Source organism: Suricata suricatta, chromosome 4, assembly GCF_006229205.1.
Source record: "Suricata suricatta isolate VVHF042 chromosome 4, meerkat_22Aug2017_6uvM2_HiC, whole genome shotgun sequence".
NCBI classification, from domain to species: domain Eukaryota; kingdom Metazoa; phylum Chordata; class Mammalia; order Carnivora; family Herpestidae; genus Suricata; species Suricata suricatta.
The window spans coordinates 51,868,590-51,889,851 of NC_043703.1; the positions used below are offsets into that span (position 1 = coordinate 51,868,590).

At 36.9% G+C, this 21,262-nt stretch overlaps 1 protein-coding gene across 5 annotated transcripts in view; it reads right to left on the reverse strand.

Moving 5' to 3' along the window:
- Positions 1-8,131: 8,131 nt before the first annotated feature.
- Positions 8,132-21,262, reverse strand: part of EPSTI1 (epithelial stromal interaction 1) — an 82,378-nt gene continuing 69,247 nt past the window's right edge. Inside the window, exons 10-12 of one of the 5 annotated variants that reach the window (XM_029936685.1) lie at positions 18,636-18,709; positions 14,997-15,130; positions 8,132-8,651 (exon numbers count right to left, since the gene is read on the reverse strand). In XM_029936685.1, coding sequence (XP_029792545.1) covers positions 8,431-8,651; positions 14,997-15,130; positions 18,636-18,709 — 429 coding nt within the window. In that variant the 3' untranslated portion in view covers positions 8,132-8,430. Of the gene's footprint in view, positions 8,662-9,519; positions 10,146-14,996; positions 15,131-18,635; positions 18,710-21,262 lie in introns of those variants that run through there. The other 4 variants (XM_029936684.1, XM_029936681.1, XM_029936682.1 and 1 more) reach the window with 4 other exon arrangements.

Sequence of the window (21,262 nt, forward strand, 5' to 3'; positions counted from 1 at the left end):
AGCCAGCCAGCAAAAGTCACAAAGCACACACAGTCTGCACAAGGGACATCATCCACAAGACCATTCCTTCAACTAGGGGAAGTAGCCATTTTGTCCAATCCATAGAACCAAACACAGAAAGGCAAGCAAAATGAGGAGGAAGGGATATACATTTTCAAAAAAAAGAACAAGAAAAAAAAAGCTCAGAAAAAGAACTAAATGAAACAGATAAATAAGCAATATGCCTGATAAACAATTCAATAATTGTAAAGATTCTCACAGAGCTAGAGAAAAGAATGGAAGAACTCAGTGAGACCTTCAATAAAAAGATAGAAAATATTTAAAAGAATCAGAATTGAATGCAATAACTTAAATAAAAAAAAACACACTAGAAATAACCAACAGATTAGATGATGCAGAAGAATGTATCAGTGATCTGGAAGACAGGGAATTGGAAAGCATGCAAGCTGAACGGCAAAAAAAAAAAAAAAGAGAGAGAAAAGAAGAGCATGAAAAAATGAAGACAGATTAAGAGATCTCTTAGACTACATTAAGTGAACACATTACTGGGGTCCCAGAAAAAGAAGAGAGAGAGAAAGGTTTAGAAAACTTATTTGAAAAACCAATAACTGAAAACTTCCCTAACCTAGGGAAGGATATAGACATCCAAACCCAATAATCTCAGAGTTCCAAGTAAGATAAACCCAAGGAGGTCTTCGGTGTCTTCCACTCACACACTCTCAAAAATAAATTTAAAAAATAAAAATTAAGAAATGTTCATTATTATACAAAAGAAAAATATGAAAAAAGGATGTAAAATGATACCATACACATAAAATGTTAAGGGAGTAAAAAGGGAAGAGAAGTGGAAAAGAAAAATAATTCTTTTCTTCCCTTTTTTTTCGAATTGTTTGAACTGAAATGGCCATCAAGTTAGTATGGACTGTTACTGTTTAGGCTGCTCTTTATAAACCTCGTGGTAAACCCAAACCCAAACCCACGACCGATGCACAAAACAAGAAAGCCAAGCAAACCACTACAGACACTCACCTATCACAGAAAGAGATGGCAGGAGGAAAGGAACAATGAAGAATTACAAAAGCAATCAGAAAAAAATTTTTAATGGTAATAAGTACATACCCATCAATAATTACTTTAAATTTAAATAGCCTAAATGCTCCAATAAAGGACACAGAGTAGCAGGACGGATAAGAAAACAAGACCCATCTATATGCTGCCTACAAGAGACTCACCTCAGACCTAAAGATGCATAGGGACTGAAAGTGAAGGAATATAAAATGGATGTGAGAAAAAAGCCAGGGTAGCAATACTTATATTAGACAAAATAGACTTTAAAAAACTAATAAAAACCAAAGAAAGGCAGTTCATAATGATACAGGGATTCATCCAACAATAGGATAAAACAATTGTAAATATCTATGTACCCAATGCTGAAGCACCCAAATACAAAGCACTTAAAGCAAATATTAACAGACATAAAGAGAGAAATTGATAGTAATACAGTAACAGTAGGGGACTTTAACATTCCTCTTACATCAATGAATATACCATCTAGATAGGAAATCAATAAGGAAACATTGTCTTTCATTGATACAGTGGACCAGATGGACATAACAGATACATGTCTTCCAGACTAGATCATATATTATGCCATAAAATATATCTCAATAAATTTAGAAGATTGAGATCGTACCATGCATCGTTTCTGATCATGATGGGATAAAGCTAGAAATAAATCATGAGGGAAAAAAAAACCCAGAAAAAACACAAACATATGGAGAGTAAACAGCATGATACTAAACAACCAATGGGTCTTCTTTAATTTCAAAGAAGAAATTAAAAACAAGAAACATGGAAACAAATGAAATGAAAACTCAATGGGTCAAAATCTCTGGGACACAATAGCAGTACCTCAAGAAATAAGAAAAATTCAATCTAATCTTACTCCTAAAGGAACTAGAAAAAGAACAAAGCCCAAGGTGAGTAGAAGAAATGAAATAATAAAAATCATATCAGAAATAAATGACATAGAGACTAAAAACACAAAAGAAAAAAATCAATGAAACCAAGAGCTGGTTCTTTAATAAGATAAAATTGACAAGCCTTGAGTCAGACTAAACAAGAAAAAAGAGACAAGATCCAAATAAATAAAATCTGAAATGACAGAGGAGAAGTAAAACCTGACACCACTGAAATGGAAAGGATTATAAGAGAATACTATGAAAAAGTATATGCCAATTAACAGGACAACCTAGAAGAAATGAATTCTTAGAAACATACAATCTTCCAAAACTGAACCAGAACGAAATATAAAACCTCAACAGAATGATTGCCAGTAACAACATTTAAAGGGTAATGAAAAACCTACCAAAATATAGAAGACCAGGACCAGATGGATTCACAAGTGAAATCTACCAGACATTTAAAGAAGAATTAAAACCTATTCTCAAACTATTCCAGAAAGTAGAAGAGCTTCTGAATACATTCTATGAGGCTAGCACTATCCTGATACCAAAACCAGACAAAGACACCACAAAAAAAGAAAACTAGAGGCCAATATTCCTGATGAACATAGATGCAAAAACCCTTAATAAAATATTAGCAAGCTGCATACAATGCTACATTAAAAAGATAATTCACCACCCACAGGTGGTATTTACTTCTGGGATGCCAAGATGGTTCCTGATTCACATATCAATCAATGTGATACACTACCACCACAAAACAAAGGATAAACATTAATCTCAACAGATGCAGGAGAAGCATTAGACAAGTTCAAAATCATTCAGGATAAAACTGTCAACAAAATGGGGTTAGATGGATAATACCCAAAAATAATGAAAGCCAAATATGAAAACCCACAGCTAACATGATCGTTAATGGTGAAAAACTCAGAGCTTTTCCTCTAAGGTAAGGAACAAGGCAAGTATGTCCACTCTCACCATTTTTATTCAACATAGTAGTAGAAGTCATAGCCACAGCAGCCAGAAAAGAAAAAGAAATAAGAAGCACCCATATTGATAAAGAAGTTAAACTGTCACTATTTGCAGACAACAGGATAGTATACATAGAAAATTCTAAAAATTCCACCAAAAAACTACTAGAGTAATAAATTCAGTAGAATGGCAGGATACAAAATTAATACCCAGGAATTTGCAGCATATTTATACATTAACAACAAAGTTGCAGAAAGAGAAATTTAAAAAAACACACATTTACAATCGCACCAAAAAGAATAAAATACCTAGGAATAAACTTAACCTTAAACATACTCTGAAAAATGTAAGACACTGATGAAGGAAATTGAAGATAACACAAATGGAAAGATATTCCATGCTCACAAATTAAAAAATTAACATTGTCAAAATGTTCATATTACACAAATCAATCTACAGATTCAGTGCAATCCCTATCAAAATACCAACAGCAGTTTTTCATAAAACTATAATAATACTATAATTTGTATGGGACCACAGAAGACCCTGAATGGACCAAAGCAACCCTGAGAAACAAGAACAAAGTTGGAGGCATCACAATTCCAGATTTCAAGATATACTACAAAGCTGCAGTAATCAGAACAGCTGGAACAAAATCAGACACATAGATCAATAGAACAAAATAGAGAGCCCAGAAATAAATCCATACTTATATGGTCAATTAATCTGTGACAGAAGAGGCAAGAATATAATAAACGGTGCTGGGAAAACTGGATGGCTATATGTACAAAAATAAAGCTGGACTACTTACTAATGGTATACACAAAAATACACTCAAAATGGATTAAAGACCTAGACATAAGATCAGAAACCATAATAATTCTATAGGCAAACACAGGTAGTAATTTCTCTGAATCAGCCACAGCAACATTTTTTTAGATAGGACTCCTGAGACAAGGGAAACAAAAGCAAAATTAAACTACTGGGACTACATCAAAATAAAACATTTTTGCACAGGAAAGGAAACCATCAACAAGACAAAAAGACAACCTCCTGAAGGAGAGAAAACATTTGCAAATGACATTTCTGCTAAGGGGTTAGTATCCAAAATATATAAAGAACTTATACAACTCAACACACACACACACACACACACACACACTTACACACACTATGTGATATTACACAACTACAAAAAAAGGATGAGATCATGCCATTTGAGACAAAAAGGATGTACCTAGAGGGTATAATGCTACGTGAAATAAGTCAGACTGAGAAAGTCAAATACCATAGGATTCCATTCATAAATGGGAGTTTTAAAAAATAATAATAAACAAAAAGTAGAATCAGGACTATAAACATAGAAAACTGATGGTTGCCCAAGGGTAAGGGTACAGAGGCTGGGCAAATGGGTGAAGGGAAGAGGGAGATATAGGCCTCCAGTTACGGAATAAGTCACATGAATAAAAAGCAAAGCATAAGGAATAGAGTCAATGATATTGTAATAGTGTAATAAGACAGATGGTAGGTATACTTGTGGTGAATACAGCATAATATATCCACTTGTCAAATCACTAAGTTGTACACTTGAAACTAATGCAACATTGTGTGTGAACGATAATCAAATACAAAATTAATTTAAATTTAAAAAATAAAAAAAATCTATCAACATAATACCAAGAGGAAACCACAAAGGAAAAATATTGATAGATCCAAATACATAGTTAAAACTCAATACTAAGTTAAATAATCCTGTATTAAAAGATACATAAAAATTAGAATACTTACAACGCAGCATCTTTACGTAGATCTTTATAAATCAACTATATATAGGGGAACCCGGGTGGCTCAGTTACAGTTGAACATCTAACTTCAGCTCAGGTCACGATCTCACAGTTTTGAGAGTTCGAGCCCTGTGTTGTGCTCTGTGCTGACAGCTCAGAGCCTAGAGCCTGCTTCAAATTCTGTGTCACCCTCTCTCTCTGCCCCTCCCCCACTCACACTTTGTCTCTCTCTCTTGTGTCTCTCTACACACACACAAGAAGATAAACAATGACCAGTAAACCTATGGAAAATAGAAGGGTTAAGCTCTCTAAGTGACATTTTCTGCCCCGGATATAAGCTTACACACTTACACACCACTAACAGTATGAGGTATAGGGCATGCCTTTGGTGGTAATAAATATTTGTGTCACCTTTTGGGAAAGTAATTTGACTACCTATCTGAAAACCTCTATAAATGTGGATTCCTTTAAACCACCAATTCTAGTCAAGGTGTTTGTCCTTATCCAATCTTCAGCCAAGTATCTATAAGGATTTTTGTTGCAGGGATTTTGATATACAATCAGATAGAAAAGTATCTGAAAGGGTGCATGCCAAAATACTAACTGTGATTATTTATAAATAACCTGAAAAAATCGCTGGTTTTTTGGTTTTTATTACTCCTTGGTAGGTCTAAAGTTTCTATAACCTATTTTATAACAATTTGTCTCATTTTTATTCTCTTTTTCAGAAGAAGAAAGCATTTCAAAAGCACAGAAATTGTGATGAGAACTTCGAGATTCCTATCCAAAGTTATCCACAAGTCAAAGTTTTATTCCAATTGATTCAACAGGGCAATTAAATGTGAAAAACCAATAGAAGGCTCTCATACACAGCAACTCTTCCGTCTTTTCTGCTTACTCCCTCCTATAGAAAGAATTGTTCAAGGAAGATGTTTACAACCCCATACATATTCTAGATGATTTTGGCCATGAAGTCACAATTTTCCCTATCTGCACAATGGCATAGTGATTTTTTTCTTTCTTTACGTGAGACCAGGTACTCGAACAAAATCTTTGCTTGGGGAGGCAGGATAGAGCCAGCAGTGGAAGAGAAATTCATGCCAACTGTACTGAGATCCACTAAGGTAAGGAGGAATCCCTTTCCCCTACATCAGCTCCTGATTACATACTGGAAAACAGCCACAAGTGAGGAACGTCGCCCCTAGACACAACCCAAACAGGACTGTGGACCCGGAGGCCAGGCTGGCAGGTGAAGGGCCAAAATGGCTGCGTGCCACAGCAGTAAAATGCCTGCACCTTCACACATTTACAATCGTCTTGGCGACGCTTGCAATCCAGGCTGAGGGATTTAGTTTTCCCCATATTAGGCAATGACAAAGATTTCAAATGGACCAAACATTTTATATTAGAGTCAACAGCACCAACGCAGCTTCAGCTTGGCAGGAAGACCAAGCGCATCCACATTATTAATCCAGAGAAGCTAGCTGGGTGCCATCTGTTCTCAGCCCCACCACCCAGCGCAGCCCCTTCTATACCATACCTTCATCCTGCTTCTATGAGCCCCCTCCGTCTTGGCATAAGAACCTGAAGTCCCCATGCCTCCCTGGATACACATCTGGAAAGTTTATTTCAACAGAGTGATTGGTAGCACAGAAGATCTCTTAATGCCACAAAGTATTACTGGTTTGGGGGAGATTTCCACAAGACAGTGGGGTAGGAAGATCTTGAACTCACTTGCTCCTGAGGACACACCAAATCTACAGCTACATACGGATCATTTTTTCTTTGAAAAAGATCTGAAAACTAGATGAACTGCTTCTCCACAGAAAGGATAAAAAGACCAATATGGGGAAGGAGAAGTATAGGTGCAGTCTCACCAAACACCCTCCCCCCAGCTTGGGACACACAATAGGGATCTCAGCAGTCTGGCACTTTTACTGTAGAAAGGGGTTGGTACCCACATCAGTCACCCAAACCCCTGGGATCTGCACCAGAGAGATGAGCCCCACTTCCCCAAACATCTGACTCAGAAAATCAACAGGGCTGACATCCAAGGGACTCAAAGTACGGCAGCAAACTGAGATTTCCCTTTGAAAGGGCTCAATACAGTGTCGTTTGTCCCAAGATCCAGCAGAAATAAACAGCAATTTGAAAATCACCTAGTTTATATATGAAAGAGATACATTTACTAAACACATCTGCTGAAGGGGTAGGAGACAGCTGAAACTCCCCCCGTTGATGGAGGTACCGGCAGATGTCATTTTTGGACACCCCATCCAGCCTGCTGGCACAGGTGGGTGAGCCTGGACACAGAACCCTCCCACCACTTTGCTCAGACAGAAGCCAGTGGTCGCAGCACTATTTTACTGCCTTGCTGAAGCCAGAGAGCACAGGTGGCCGTAGCATTCCCCTAGTCCCTGGCTGGGGCAGGCAGATTTGAACAGTGGCAGCATTCTCCAGTTCATTAGCGAAAGTCCACGACGTGGGGAAGGCTGCAATACTTCCTCATTCCTTGGCTGGGGCTAGCAAGTGTAGCAGTCATGGCATTCTGCTCCCAGCCTAAAGCTGGTACTGGCACACAGACAAGGCACTCTGTCACTGCATTTCTGAAGCCCCTGGGGCACCTTCAGTCAAGACATTTTCTGAAGCCAGACAGTATTCCCCACTCCACTTTCCACTGCCTAGCTAAAGCCAATGGGAGATACACAGGAATTCCCCTTAATCACTTGGCCCTGGTGGCCAAGGAGGCTAGCACTGTGAGCTGAGCTTCTCAGGAATATAAAAATAAGAAAGACAATTCTTGGAAGCCCACCACCCCCAGGGCACTGTTATAGACAGCAGACTGAAACACAACTCTAGTCTTCCTGTGAAAAACCTTATTTACTTAGCTTGGAGCTTCAGCCTGAGGGACAGGCTTCCAGAAAAATTGAAGAGAATGCTTTCAAACTCATCTTATGAGGCCAGCACTACCCTGATACCCAAACCAGACAAGGTCACCACAAAAAAACAAAATCACAGGCCAACATCCCCAGTAAATACAGAAGGTCATTAAAGACCTTCATAGATAGAATAGAAATGCCTACTGAATTAGCTATAGTAAATAATAGATTACATAGGAAAAAAAGAGGATTCCAAAACACCTACAAACCACACATTGTATTTACATTTGTATCTAGTTGATTTTTATATAAACAACAGCCTTTCAGGGAATTAACTGAACCACTATGAAAAAAAGCAGAGCAACAGTAATAGTAAGTAAATCAAGACGAAAGGCATATCCGATAGTGATTAAGGTCCTACAATTAATCTATATGAACTACAAAGAAGAATATAAAACTGAGACCCATAAAGAGAGAAAAACTCTAGAGCCTTTCATTAAAAATGAAACAAACCATTTATACAGAAGTATTTCAAAATTTATTTAAAAGTGTGCTTAAAGGAATATAAAAATTTATTATTTTTTTGTTTTGTTCAAGAGTGTACCCTGGATTAAGTAGAGCTTAAAATCTAAAAAAAAAATGCCAAAGCTTCCCCAAACCTGATTTGAGAATTACATAAGAATTAGCTACTCAGAGAGGCAAGCTTGACGCACCCATAGCTCTTACAGACCTGAAAGCATCAAATGATCCCTCCTTTTTAATCTTACTAACACGGCTGTAATTATACTTCCAATAAGTTGTGAAACCAATGAGAAAAATAGTGTTAACATTTCACTGGCAGTGGAAATTAAGTATGAGCTCAGCAATCAGCTCCTGCAAACATGCAAAAATAACGACAGGGAAAAACTGGTCATCCCTACTTGCTAAGCTGAGTGAGTGGGCAGTTGAAGTCAAGGTAAAAACAGTAAGGATAAGCAAAGCAGCATTAAGGAAAAGCACTGAGTGATGTTCTTCAAGGTCAGTTGACAAAGGACAGATGTAAGTAAATATCTCTCATACATCCTGGAAGAAAAAGAAAACAAAAATTAGTACAGGCAGAAAAACAAAACTCAAAACCTTTTTAAGTCCAAAATGAAGCTCCTTCAAAGAATACTTTTATTATATCAAGTTCAAATGCTTATTTTTTAATGATTTAATGTCCCAGTGACATGGTTTAATTTTCAAGTCCCATTGCATTTGAGTCACAAAATAGACTCTGTCAACAATGTAATGACTTGTTGAGTGACAGTTCATCACCTGTGTTCTTGGAGATAGGCTAACATAGGTCACAAATAATAGTGTTTGCAAATATTGTCACCCACCTCCATAGTTACAGCAAGGACAGGACGAACACAGCGTGAAGCAGAACAATTCACATAGAAATGCATGGAATAGAATGGCACCATATTACACAGTAGAAAGCTAACTTCTAAGGGGAACTTGAGGAAGGGAGATGGACTAAATGAGTTCCCTCTGCCCCTACCAGGTGCAAAGGGTCAAGAATTCTCCATCAGGCCTCCAGAATGCTGGGACAAAGTTACACTTGGGATTCAGACCATTGCTGTTCGGACATTCTGGGAAACTAAAATCTCAGGTCGCCTCATAGGTCATGGCAAATGCTCAACTGCCCTTGAAGACATAGGATTTAGAGTTTCCACAGCATTTTAAAGGTCTCACCTACTGGCATTAGAGAAAAGAGAATTGGAAGTGATTCTTTCAACATCCTACACTACATACATCACGAGAAGTAGAAGGGTCTAGAAAACTTTTACTTTTAAAAGTAAAAGCAATTTTAAGTGATCAAAGAAAAAAATAGATATATATAAAGCAATATGAAAAAGAAAGTAATTTAAATGTTAAAAGATTTAAAGATAAAGATCAATCTAATTTGTCTACCCAAAATATACTTATTAAAGTCCTACTTCTTAAGTGTTTATATGATGTTTCAAGAAACAAGTCTTTCTCTCTTTGGCTTTCATTATTGTTTTGTCATGTTTTCTGCCTTCTTCCTTGTCTTCTTTTTCAGCCTTTTACTGTTTCTAGTATTTCCTCCAAGCCCTACCTGTGAGCTCCTCTCACTCATTCTTAGGGTAGTTCAGGTTCCATCAACTTCTAAAAAATGACACAGGCTAAATACATCTGTATACTAACGTTTTGTCCCCTTGTTGTTTACAAAACATGTCCAGGATAAAATCTTCATGTGTGGCTTTTCTTCTTTCTTTCATATGGTTTCCTTTGATGAACAGATGTTTCATTTTAATGCATATTCATCCTTTCTTTTTAGTTTATACCTTGGGTCTTACAAAATCCTCAGTTTTGTAGTCTATTCTAAAGTTTAAAAAGTTTTCTTTCTACTTACAATCCTTAATCCACCTGGATTTGATTGGTTATGATTCCATGAGGCTTCTCAATCTGTCCCACCAGCATCTGTTAAAGAGTTCGTTTTCCCCCAGTGATGTGCTCTGCCTTCTGTCATACATCAGAATTCCAGAAATGGCTGGGTCCCCCTGTACCAAATCCAGACTGTATTAAATATCTAACTAAGTCCCCATACATATTTCTTTATCTTTAGTAGTGAATTGGTTATTCTTGGTTCTTTGCTTTGATTAGAATTTAATGAAATCTATTGATAATTTGAGAGATCAATCTAATTCCTACCCATTAAACAAGGTATACTTTCTTCATTCATTCATTTATTGCTTAGGGTCTTTCTATAAAAATATTATAAATATTAAAAATATTTATAAATATTATAAAAAAGATAAAACTAGTTATAGTTATATATAGTTTTAAAGGTTTGGCGCATTTTTGGTTTATCTTTTTATTAAATTTTTTGTTTATCATGTATAAAAATGAAGTGAGTTTTATAAACTGATCCTGCATCTACCAACATTGTTGGCTCCTCATTTATTCTAATAACTTAAATATCAATTCCTTCAGGTTTTCTGGGTAGATAATTGCATCATCTATTAATTATAAATGTTTTTTCCTTTCAACCTTTACATATGATTTAAAGGAAATGCTTTTGATGTATTTTTATTATAGAATTTTGATCAGTATATTAACTAAAGAAACCTCCTTTCTCTTCCTCCTTTGTTAGCAATCTTTACCACAAATGAGTATTGAAATTTATTAAGTGTTTTTTTTTCCTGTTATCTACTGAGATGATCATATGGTGTTTTCCTATAGTTTATGAGATAAACCATCTCAGTTTTTGTTTTGTTTTTTCATTTGTGATAAATCTGTCAAAATTTGTGATTTTTCAATCTGTTTATGAGTTAGCCTAAATATATATTTTTTTTCTGTATAGTGTTTGTGTAATTTTGATTCAAGTTATATTCACCTTGCTTAATCCTTTGAGAGAATATTTTCTTTTTTCATTTGTCTGGAAAACTTTCTAGACATTTGAAATTGTTACTTCAACATTTAATACAACTTCTCTTCAAAATATCTAGGTCTGGTTTTTATTTTATTAAAAGACAGTGATAAATTAATTTAGACAGTGTTTACATCATTTTGAACTCCCATCAATGATGTGTGAATGAACCTTTATCAGCCTTGCCAACAGAATAGATTGCCAAACTTTTGTTCTTTTGCCAAGATAATAGATGAGAAATGGCGTTTTGATTTCGTTCTTTATTTGTATTCCTTTTATTGTGATGAATTCACTGAGTGCTTTAATTCCAAAGATTATATTTCTTTATTCCTAGAAGTTCTATTTTGTTCTTTTTTCAAATCTTGGTTGCCTTTGTCTCTTGTTTTCCCTCATTGTTTCAAATCCAAAATGTAGTCCATTCAATGTTTTATACATAGCTATTTTCAATTTAGTATCTAAGCATTTTAGACTATCAAATCATTTGGTTCTAAATCTTTGTTGTTTGGCCAACCTTCAATCACAGCCACCTGTTTCCTTGTGCCTGTGCTAAGTTCCAATTACTGTCTTATGCTGGGGATAGATCAGTGAGCAAAACAATTAAACAGCCCTGATTGATGCAATATGGAACAGACATTACCACAGGGAGAGGCTAAGAGTAAATAGCCAACAATACATATAAGCAAATAATATTAGAAAGATATGTAAGAAGTTGCAGAGTGCCATAGAAAAGGAAGTGGATGAGGGCAGAGGTGGCAGCATTAAATAAATGGCCAAGGAAACCTCAATGGGGTGGAATTTTCTTGAAGAAAATGCTTGGAGAACAAATCATATGGAGAAGGGTAGAGAGGGAGCAGCCATGCAAAGGCTTTAAGATGAAAGCATCCAGGTCTCTAAGTGTTCAAAGAGAAGCAAGAAAACTAGCACAGCTCGGAAGACTGAGGAAGAAGGACAGTGGCAGGAGAGCACCAGCAGGCTAAAAGTGCAGTCTAGATCATGAAGCACCTTGTAGGTGACTAATACAGACTTTGGCTTTTATTCCATTTGATTTGAAAAGTCATGGGAGCCACTGAGGGACTTTGAGCAGGGAAGTGACAGGATGTGGCTTCTGTTCCAAAGGGATCACTCTCATATTGAGAATAGATTCCAAGTGGGTAAGTGTGGAAGCAAGGAAATCATCTAGGAGACTATTTCAAGAATCTAGATAAGCATAATGGAGGTTAGAAGCAGGATAATGTGGCAGAAGTGGCGAGAAGCTACTGGATTGTATCGATTTTGAAGGAGAAGTCAAAAAGATTTGTTGATGGATCAGTGGTGAGGGATGTGAGTTGGGTTGTACAATTATATAAACAGGAAAAAGTACAGATGGAGTCTTTGGGTAGAGGGGATCAAAGGTCTTAGTAGGACATTCATGTCCTACTAAGTTTTAGACATGTGGAAGTTGAATGTCCATTAGACATGCAAGTAGAGATGTTGTGTGGACAAATGGATAATGCAAGTCTGGAGTCAAGGAAGAGGTGGAGGCTAGAATTAGAAATGTGGGAGTAATAAGGGGCACCTGGGCAGCTCAGTCAACTAAGTGTTTGACTTCAGCTCAGGTCATGATCTCGCAGTTCACAAGTTCAAGCCATAGGTCAGGCTCTGTGCTGACAGCTCGGAGCCTGGAGCCTGCTTCAGATTGTGTCTCCGATTCTCTCTGCTCCTCCCCCACTCATGCTCTTTCTCTCTCTCTAAAAAATAAATAAACATTAAAAAAAAAAGAATCATGGGTGTAATAAGCACATAAATTGTATTTAACTTAATGATAACGAATAAGGCCACCAAGGTATTAAGCGAACACAAGTTCAGGAGATGGTCCAAGGTGGATCTCTGAGGTGCTCCAATGCTAAGAGGACAACAAGATGCAGGAGATTCAGCAAAGGAGAATGAAAAGGAGTAACCACTGAGGTTGCTGGAAACTCAGGAGAGAATAGTGCCCCAGAAGCCACGTAAACAGCTTCAGAGAGAAGGGAGTGACTCACCATGACAAATGATGCCAGTACATCAAAAACAACCACTGGACTTTGTAATGTAGACATTGTTAGTGACCATGACAGGAGCATTAGAGTTGGACTGATGAAATCTAAATCCTGATTTAAATACGTGTAAGAGAAATGGGAAGAAAGAAATTAGAAACAGCTGAAGGACAGATACCTCTTAAAGTTCTGCTTGAAAGGAGAACAAAGAAATAGAACAGTAACAAGAGGAGGGGGGTATCAATATAATTTATGTTTCTATTTTATGCTGAAAGGAGTTTTCTAGTTGAGATGAATATTTGATTATTCAGAAGAGAGGGGAGTGTTATTAGACAAAGTCCCTTAGTAGGTGGAGAAGAAAGAATCTGATCTTCACGAAAAAACAGGCATAGAGGTAAGGATGTCTGTAGGGAGGTGGAGTTGGGAGCCTGAAGAAACTCTCATCTTTTTCACTGCTTCCTTCAAGTAAGGGAAGAGCTGATAACCATTTTGGGCTTGGCTATGATTGTCCTACTAAGGAAACTTTAATAATCTTCACTCCTATAATGAGAACATGATGTTCCTTTCTTTTAATCCATGAAGAATCTAGAATCTAAGCAGAGATTTATAGCTCACTTACGTAAAGCCTACCAGTAGTCAGTGGTGAACCAGATTCCCAAATTCTCATTCCCTTAGCAGCAGTTCATGTGGTATTCATTTACTCTGTCCCATTATCTTCCCCTCAATCCCAGGTATTTTTCTAAGTAGTTTCTAAATTTCAAGAGTTGATAGGTAGAGGAGAAAATGTGCAGAGAGTTTCCAAGTCGTGTCCAAAATCTCTCAATAGTATTTCACAACATACAAATTCCATGAACTTGGATAATGTCTCAAACTCACAATGCCCCATTTTCCACATGACCTCTACTCACATATTCTTACAAGTAAGTCAATAATTTGTAAATTGTAACTCATGATGCAAAGATACTGTGTTTTTTATTCTTTTCTCGCTCTTCCATCTCATCCCCATTCTCAATGCCAAAGTGATACACGTGAACATGCATTATAGAAAGACATGTCCGGTATCATTCCTTGAAAATTTGACTACACTCAATTATTGTCAGTATATATACTGAAGATAATTGTGAAATCTATCCATCAGTTTTAACTACTAAATGCCTTTCAAGAAAACATGCCTAAGATTTCCAACAGATGGTCTTCTAAAAATTATCTTTTGTCCATCAAATATTTATTAAAGGGTAATCTCTAGAGTTTCTAGGCCAGCAAGCACTTATTTTGTTGTATTTTTACCAATTTAAAGATCTCTATCTCTTCCATTTTTTTTAGTTGGTAAATATGTACTTGGCTTCAATTAAATTATAAAATCCACTGTAGTTGGTTTTGATTCTGCATGCATTTCAAACCCTGCAAACATATACATTCAGAAGATGTGGTATGGGTTCGATGATCCATTGTGCACACAAATGCATTAAACACATATTACAACACAGTTGCAACGTTTTCTTCACAGAAATCCAGAAGGACATTTCATTTTCAAAAAGTGCCTTTTGCTGCAGGGTTTTTGAAAAATCATTTTTGTAGTGAAAAATTAAATACTGGTTTCTTTGATGTGGTAGTTTCACTGAAAGAATATATTACTAGAGAATGCTTACTATTTTTATAACCATACTGCACTGAAAGTCTTCTTGGAAAAATTTTTCATTTGTTTTTGTTGTAGGTCTGGGCAAGGGGTGATAAAAAATCCTTACAGTCCAGGCAATTACCCTGAGAGCAAAGGGCAGGTGTCATTTTTTATTGTGACTGGCCAGAGCTGAAAGCGGGACTCTCTCCTTTTCTCTAAAAACTATTGTGGAATTTACAGTAATCACGCTGGCTGACTGCCCATCACACAGCTGAACAGCACACCAAAAAAATAATATCTTGGGAGAAGGCCCAACATATTTTTAAAATTCTCATTGTTTTTACTTTTCAACTTTGAAAGATTTTAAGAGAAAAGAAAAAACTCACCCAGCTGTTACCACTATTCATATTCCAATGGCCTCCCGAGTGCTCGAAGCCACCTGGCTGACTTTTGCCTTGGAGGCGGTCCAGAAAAGCATTATTTACCCTTTAAAACAATGAAAAATGTGTGTAAGTGGAAAGCTTGCCACAGGGCTGAGAGATTTTGGGGAACCTAACGTGCTATATGAATTGACTGTGGGGATTGCTTCCCCCTGCCCACCGCAGCTTAGAAGAAATCTATAGAAACTTCTCACATTAACCATATGACAATATGACATGCTGTTAATAGCCTTTGGCTGGAGCTGGTGCCAGTTGTGCCTCTGGGCAGAGGTGGCACAGCTCTGAACCTGAGAGCTTCATTCCCTCATCTTCTACCAGTTCAACAAGAGCTTTGTACCCAAGCAAATGGTTCCCCTACGGGCCATGCCAGGTTTGAACTCCAGAGGCTGAAGAAAGATGGAAGCCTCAGCAAGACCTAACACATGAAGGGGAATCCACAGTAGCGCTGCAGCACTGTTGTTGCAACATAGATGTCCCTCCTATATGCCCTGTACCCCCTGCCAGTCTTGCTAAAGTAAATCCTGTAAGTAAAAAGTAGAAGGAAAATGGGAAGAGAGTATAAGAAATGGGAAAGATCAGAAGAGGGAAACTCAAACTTACAGAAAAAGAATGGGCATAGCTTTCCCTGATGTTTGGTGATACTTGAAGCAACCAATTTCAGAAATGAACACACAGAAGGTGAAACCCTAAGGAAAGGCAAGGAAATGATGATCATAAAGGTCCATATAAGGGCTAACTATATGGTGATGGTGATATTCTATTTCTGAAGCTGGCTACTTGAATATTCACCCTGTAATTAACCTTTCTAAATATCTGTTTCATGGACTTTACTATGTGTTACATATTACACCTTTTAAATTTAGGGGCACCTGGGTTGCCTCGTCGGTTAAGCATCCAACTCTTGGTTTCAGCTCAGGTCATGATCTCACAATTCATGAGTTCGAACCCACATTGGTTCTGTCAGCACAGAGCCTGCTTGGGATTCTCTCTCTCTCTCTTCCCTCCCCCACTCACACTCTGTCTCAAAATAAATAAACAAACTTTAAAAAAATAATAAATTAAAGGCAACATCATGCTCTCAATTGCCCATGTATGGTTCAGTCAGGGATGTGGAAGTTAAAGAAACAATGTTGTAATAGGTACCCTACAATGTCAATGGATTATTAAGGAATAGCATCATTAAGACTGTAAGCTTCTTGGCAGAAACACAGTGCCTGATGCATAGCAGCAGCTCAATATATGTTTATGGAAGGAAGGGTAGGCAGGACCCATTCACAGCCTCCTTTTCAGTCATGAAGATTAACACAAAGTGGTCACGGTAGGTGGCTATAAGTCAATGACTGGGAAATTTGGGGACCTTGAGGATCATGACTGCTGGGTAGTAAAGCCAGAGGCTGGGTTTGTTTTGTGCCTGTCTGTGTTTTTTCAGTGCTAGCTAAAATGCCAACTGCACGTTGACCCACATTGATCTCTGGCTTGTTGGGTTGCTATTTTCTCAACAACTTCAAGACTTGCCAGGTGGTTAGTCACATCTTAGCTACTAGAAATTTTTTCTTTTTTCCTCCCTCACCATAAAGTATACCTAAGTGCCATATTCTAGTCAGCCTGGTTCACGACAGAGTGTGATATTTATGTCCCCTTTTCTACTTCTCAGCATGCACATTGAACAGTATCTTACTGAGCTAGAGGCCTGAATATTAAGAGAAATCTGACCCTTAAAAGTAGAACTAACTCCTACGATCCAGTAATTGCCCTACTGGATATTCACCCAAAAAATACAAAAACACTAATTCAAAGGGAAACATGCACCCCTAGGTTTACTGAAGTATTATCTACAATAGTCAAATTATGGAAAGAGCTCAAGTGTCCATCGATAGATGAATGAATAAAGACGTGGTGTATGTTTGTATGTGTGTGTACACAGAGAGAGAGAGAGAGAGAGAGCGTGTCTAAGGACAATACAAACATACACTCTCTTCAAATACTGATTGAAAACATAAAATATGTATTTAAAAACTTGATCAGTTATCTCAAAACTGGTTACTGAGTTTATTACCCAGAGAGATTTTCTATTAAATTTGCATCTATGTTTAACTAGAACCCATAAAAAGAAAAAATAAAGTGTAGAAAATAGCCCCCCCCCAATATCTAGGTATACAGCAGTATGGAAACACGCTTAAGAACAAGGGTCAGGGTTCCTATAAGAAAATAATCCTTTCCACCTCCAATCAAATAACTTGCATTTTTATTGGAGGCCCACTAAAGATGAATTTCTTAGTAATAGGGCCTGTTAATGTGATATATCACACTATCTTTAAGATGTTTAAAGCTTTACAATACAATTGGTCCTCAGAAATAAAGAGAAATAGGAGGAGGGAGAGGGGGGAAAAAGAAATAAAGGAAATAACTGGCTACCACTAACAACCAGTGATAAAGAAATACACTATCAAGCTTTTTTAATAGAAAGAATTTTAAAGAGAAGATGAGAAAAACCAGTAAGAGACTGAGCTAGTTTATAACCTACTTCATTAAAATAAAAAACAAAAACCAAGGTAGCCGTAACCGTTATCCCTCACCCAACAAAATAGCCTAACCAGTGTATCAGAGTTTTGATGTTTTCTTTTAATTGGAAAAAAGCCATATAAATTCACATTTGACATTTTAAAAATTATTTTAACTGAATTATGGAAGCAGAATAAGCCAGTCAAAAGATCAGGAGTACCCATCCAGAGTTCACAGTCGCAGCAGAATTGGGGGCTTCCATTAACACTTTGTAAAGTCTCAGTTACAATATGAAAGTACCACAATGTAAAAACACACATTAGCAATAGTGATAAGGTGAAACCTGGAAGTGAAAGCACTCGGTTTTAGGAAAAGAATTTGCTCCTTTAAATCACAAGAGCCTTATATGAAATACTTCTGAGATCCTCAACCACACTGCAATAAGCTAGGATAACCCAAGGGCCCCCAGGAAAATTCTGGAATAATGATAAATATGGCAGGTATTAGCACTGGCCAAATGTCAGTATGATATTTTCCTGGGTACTCTTAAGGTCTGATATTAGGAATAAGATAGAGAAAACTTAAAAATTGCTTGGTGGTCCTGTTTTAAGAAAATTTCCCCAATATGTTAGTCAATATAAAATAGTTCTTGTCTGAGCTTTCGTATGAGCATCTCATGAGTTCAGTTATTCTAGAGTTGTCTACAAACAGTAAAGGATCATCTCAAAGTATTAAAATGCTTTGTCCATGGGAGGTAAATTAAGTATAACCTAAATAAACAAATAGCTTGAGAACATGATTCTGTTTTCTAGTGTGAATTTATGCCGCCCATCCAGAAAAACTGGAAACTGGATTGTGTGTGTGTGTGTGTGTGTGTAGCAGTCGGCATCCTCACATACATACCATACCCCAATAATATAAAGATTAAAAAGGTAACACAGATTCTAAAATCATTCAATAAAACTACTAAATCTTGTCTTACAAGAATTACAAAAACTTTGTAAGTAATTGTTTTAACCAAGGATGCTAATTTTATTAGCCATTTATACCTTCTGTGTTCAACCTGGCGGGCTTTGGTTCTTTCTTCCTCCTGTTGCTGTCGGTTAAATTCCAGTAATTCACTCTATGAAAAATAAAAGTTTTAAAATATGGCTTTCAATTAACATGGTTGTACAGAAAATACTCAAATCAATTACATATTTAACCTTAGCTGGTAAAATATTTCATTTTTGAAACTTTTACTTAAGTACCATTTCCATGTGAAATTATTTTCTTATGTAATTAGGTAGCAAAAATGATTGTGCCTTAGTCAAACAATAGCTCTGTGAGTAGAAAATTGTAAAATTAAAAAGCCAGTGTGCATGCTCAAGATATTAGACTAATAGCTACAACATACATAGAAGAAAGTATAATGTGAGTCAAACTCACCTGTGTCTTACAAAGAAAGATCAAATTAGTTCTTAAAGAAATGCCACACAGTACTATTTCCAGATACTTCTCTAGCATTTCTTTCCCAACAAATTTATAGTAACTGACAAATAAATGTTGGACTCAATTTCATAGTATAATTCCATTAGTAAAACATTCTTCATCCTGAAGAATAATCTATTTACCTATTATTGACTAGTTACTTCGAATACCAGCAGAACTTAAGACTCCCTGGAGGGGATACTTGGCTTCAGGTAGGAGATCATGTTACCACAGCTAGATCTCTGCTTCTGACATTCCAATTATTTTCTCAAAGAGGCAGCTTCCACGCTTAGTTACTCTGTTTATGATTTTAACCAAAGAAGTAGGTGCCAGGATTTCTCTAGTACTCAACTGCCTTCTTGAGGCAGACTGATTTTTAACCTCTTTTCAAAAACAGAAAAAGGCAAAGGAGAGAGAATTACTAGGACTGTGTCATAAATTAATGCCTGAGTCAGAGAATTTTCTGGTGGAGAAAATACTGATATATCTTCATAAAAACATACCAACACATGTATTTTTAACCCTAAAACTTCCTTAATTAAACGTATAAGATAAATCCAAAGTTCAGACTGACATTTTGTGTTTTTTAACTTTATTCAAAGGCTCTCTGACATCCTACAGTCCTCAAAATAGAGAGACTGGTTTTATATATACTGTGATATTCCAAATATATTTCTTATCAATCCATAAAGCACATTATTTAATTCTAGTTCCTATCGAGCACCATCAACAAGGAGAAAAGACAGTTTTCTAAATAACTGAGTAATATTCACTCGACTATTCTACAGGCATTTATGCAAGTCTTATGCTAGAGACTCACTTTCCTACAGTGGCATGAAGTCATTTATTTCATTTTATTTTTTGCCGCTATAATACATGTACTAGTTTTAAAAGTTGACCAAGTAAGGTGCTACTTATTAGTACTACCAAGGCTTACACAAAAATAAAAGAAAGGGGCACATGGGTGGCTCAGTTAGATAAGCGACCCACTCTTAATTTTGGCTCAGGTCAAGATCTCATGCTTCTTGAGTTCAAGTCCCGCATTGGGTGCTGCACTGGCAGCCCCAAGCCTGCTTGGGATTCTCTCTCTCCCTTGCCCTCTCTGCCCCTCTCCCCGCCACACCCTGTCTCTGCCTCTCTTAAAATAAATAAACTTAATAAAAAAAAACCACTTCTGTCCTTCCCATCAACCTCAAAATCACTTTCATTTCCTGTGTATAGTTTCATCTGTCAATTACCTCCCTTCTTAACAGCATTCATATTCTTCTATGTCTTAACTTTTAGAAAACATATTATCTTTTGACTTCCTGCTATGGAAGATTTATGTCTCTATTACTATCCCCATCCCAGTCCCAACTTCCCCTCCCAAATACATCACCTTCCTCAGCTCTCATCTGTACGTGTTCCCACATTCTGTGTGGAAGGGGAGGGGCTTCACGTGTAGACTTCCAGCTCATCCTCATCTTTTCAGTCCCAGCTCTGGACGTACGAGGTGCCTCCAATGCCAGAATGGCACTAGGGCTGCTTCACCTGGCACCTCACTACATCTTGCAAATGAGTTTGGGCTTTTCCTGCTCTACTTTTCAGCTCCCAAAATTCTGCTGATTTCTTTTCTTTGCTGCAATTTCTGTCCTGTTCTTTTGCTTTTACTGGCTTATGGTTTTAATTTTTTTCCCCTTTATCTTCTTCTCAATGGGATTCGGGGAGAGGGGGACTGGAGATAAGCAAATGAAATGCTTTAGAAGGTGCAAATTTAACCAGAACTTAACACATTTTCAAACAAATCTGTTAGCAGAATTCTGTTATTTGATCCTTACACAAATTCCCAAAGGCAGACAGAAAAATAAGGTATTATTTGATGAGTGAATAAATTGAGTGCAGATTATGCTTGTTTTACAGATGAGGGAACAAGATCAGAAACTCAGTGTAAGTAACTTATCAAGAGCTAAATGGCTCGTTAGTAGCAAAATAATGACTAAAGCTTAGATTTTTTTGTATCTAGTCTCCCCTACAAGATGCATCCAAAATAGGCAGTTAAGATTAAGGATAATTTGTCAGTAGTTCATCATACTCGAGTATAAACACCACATCCAGAAATGTAGCACCCATTTATACTTAAAAGTTCTAACAGAACATATCCAGCCTAAATCAAAATCCCTCGTCAAAAAATGCTAATTCTTCTCACACACATTAACCCATTTCTCCG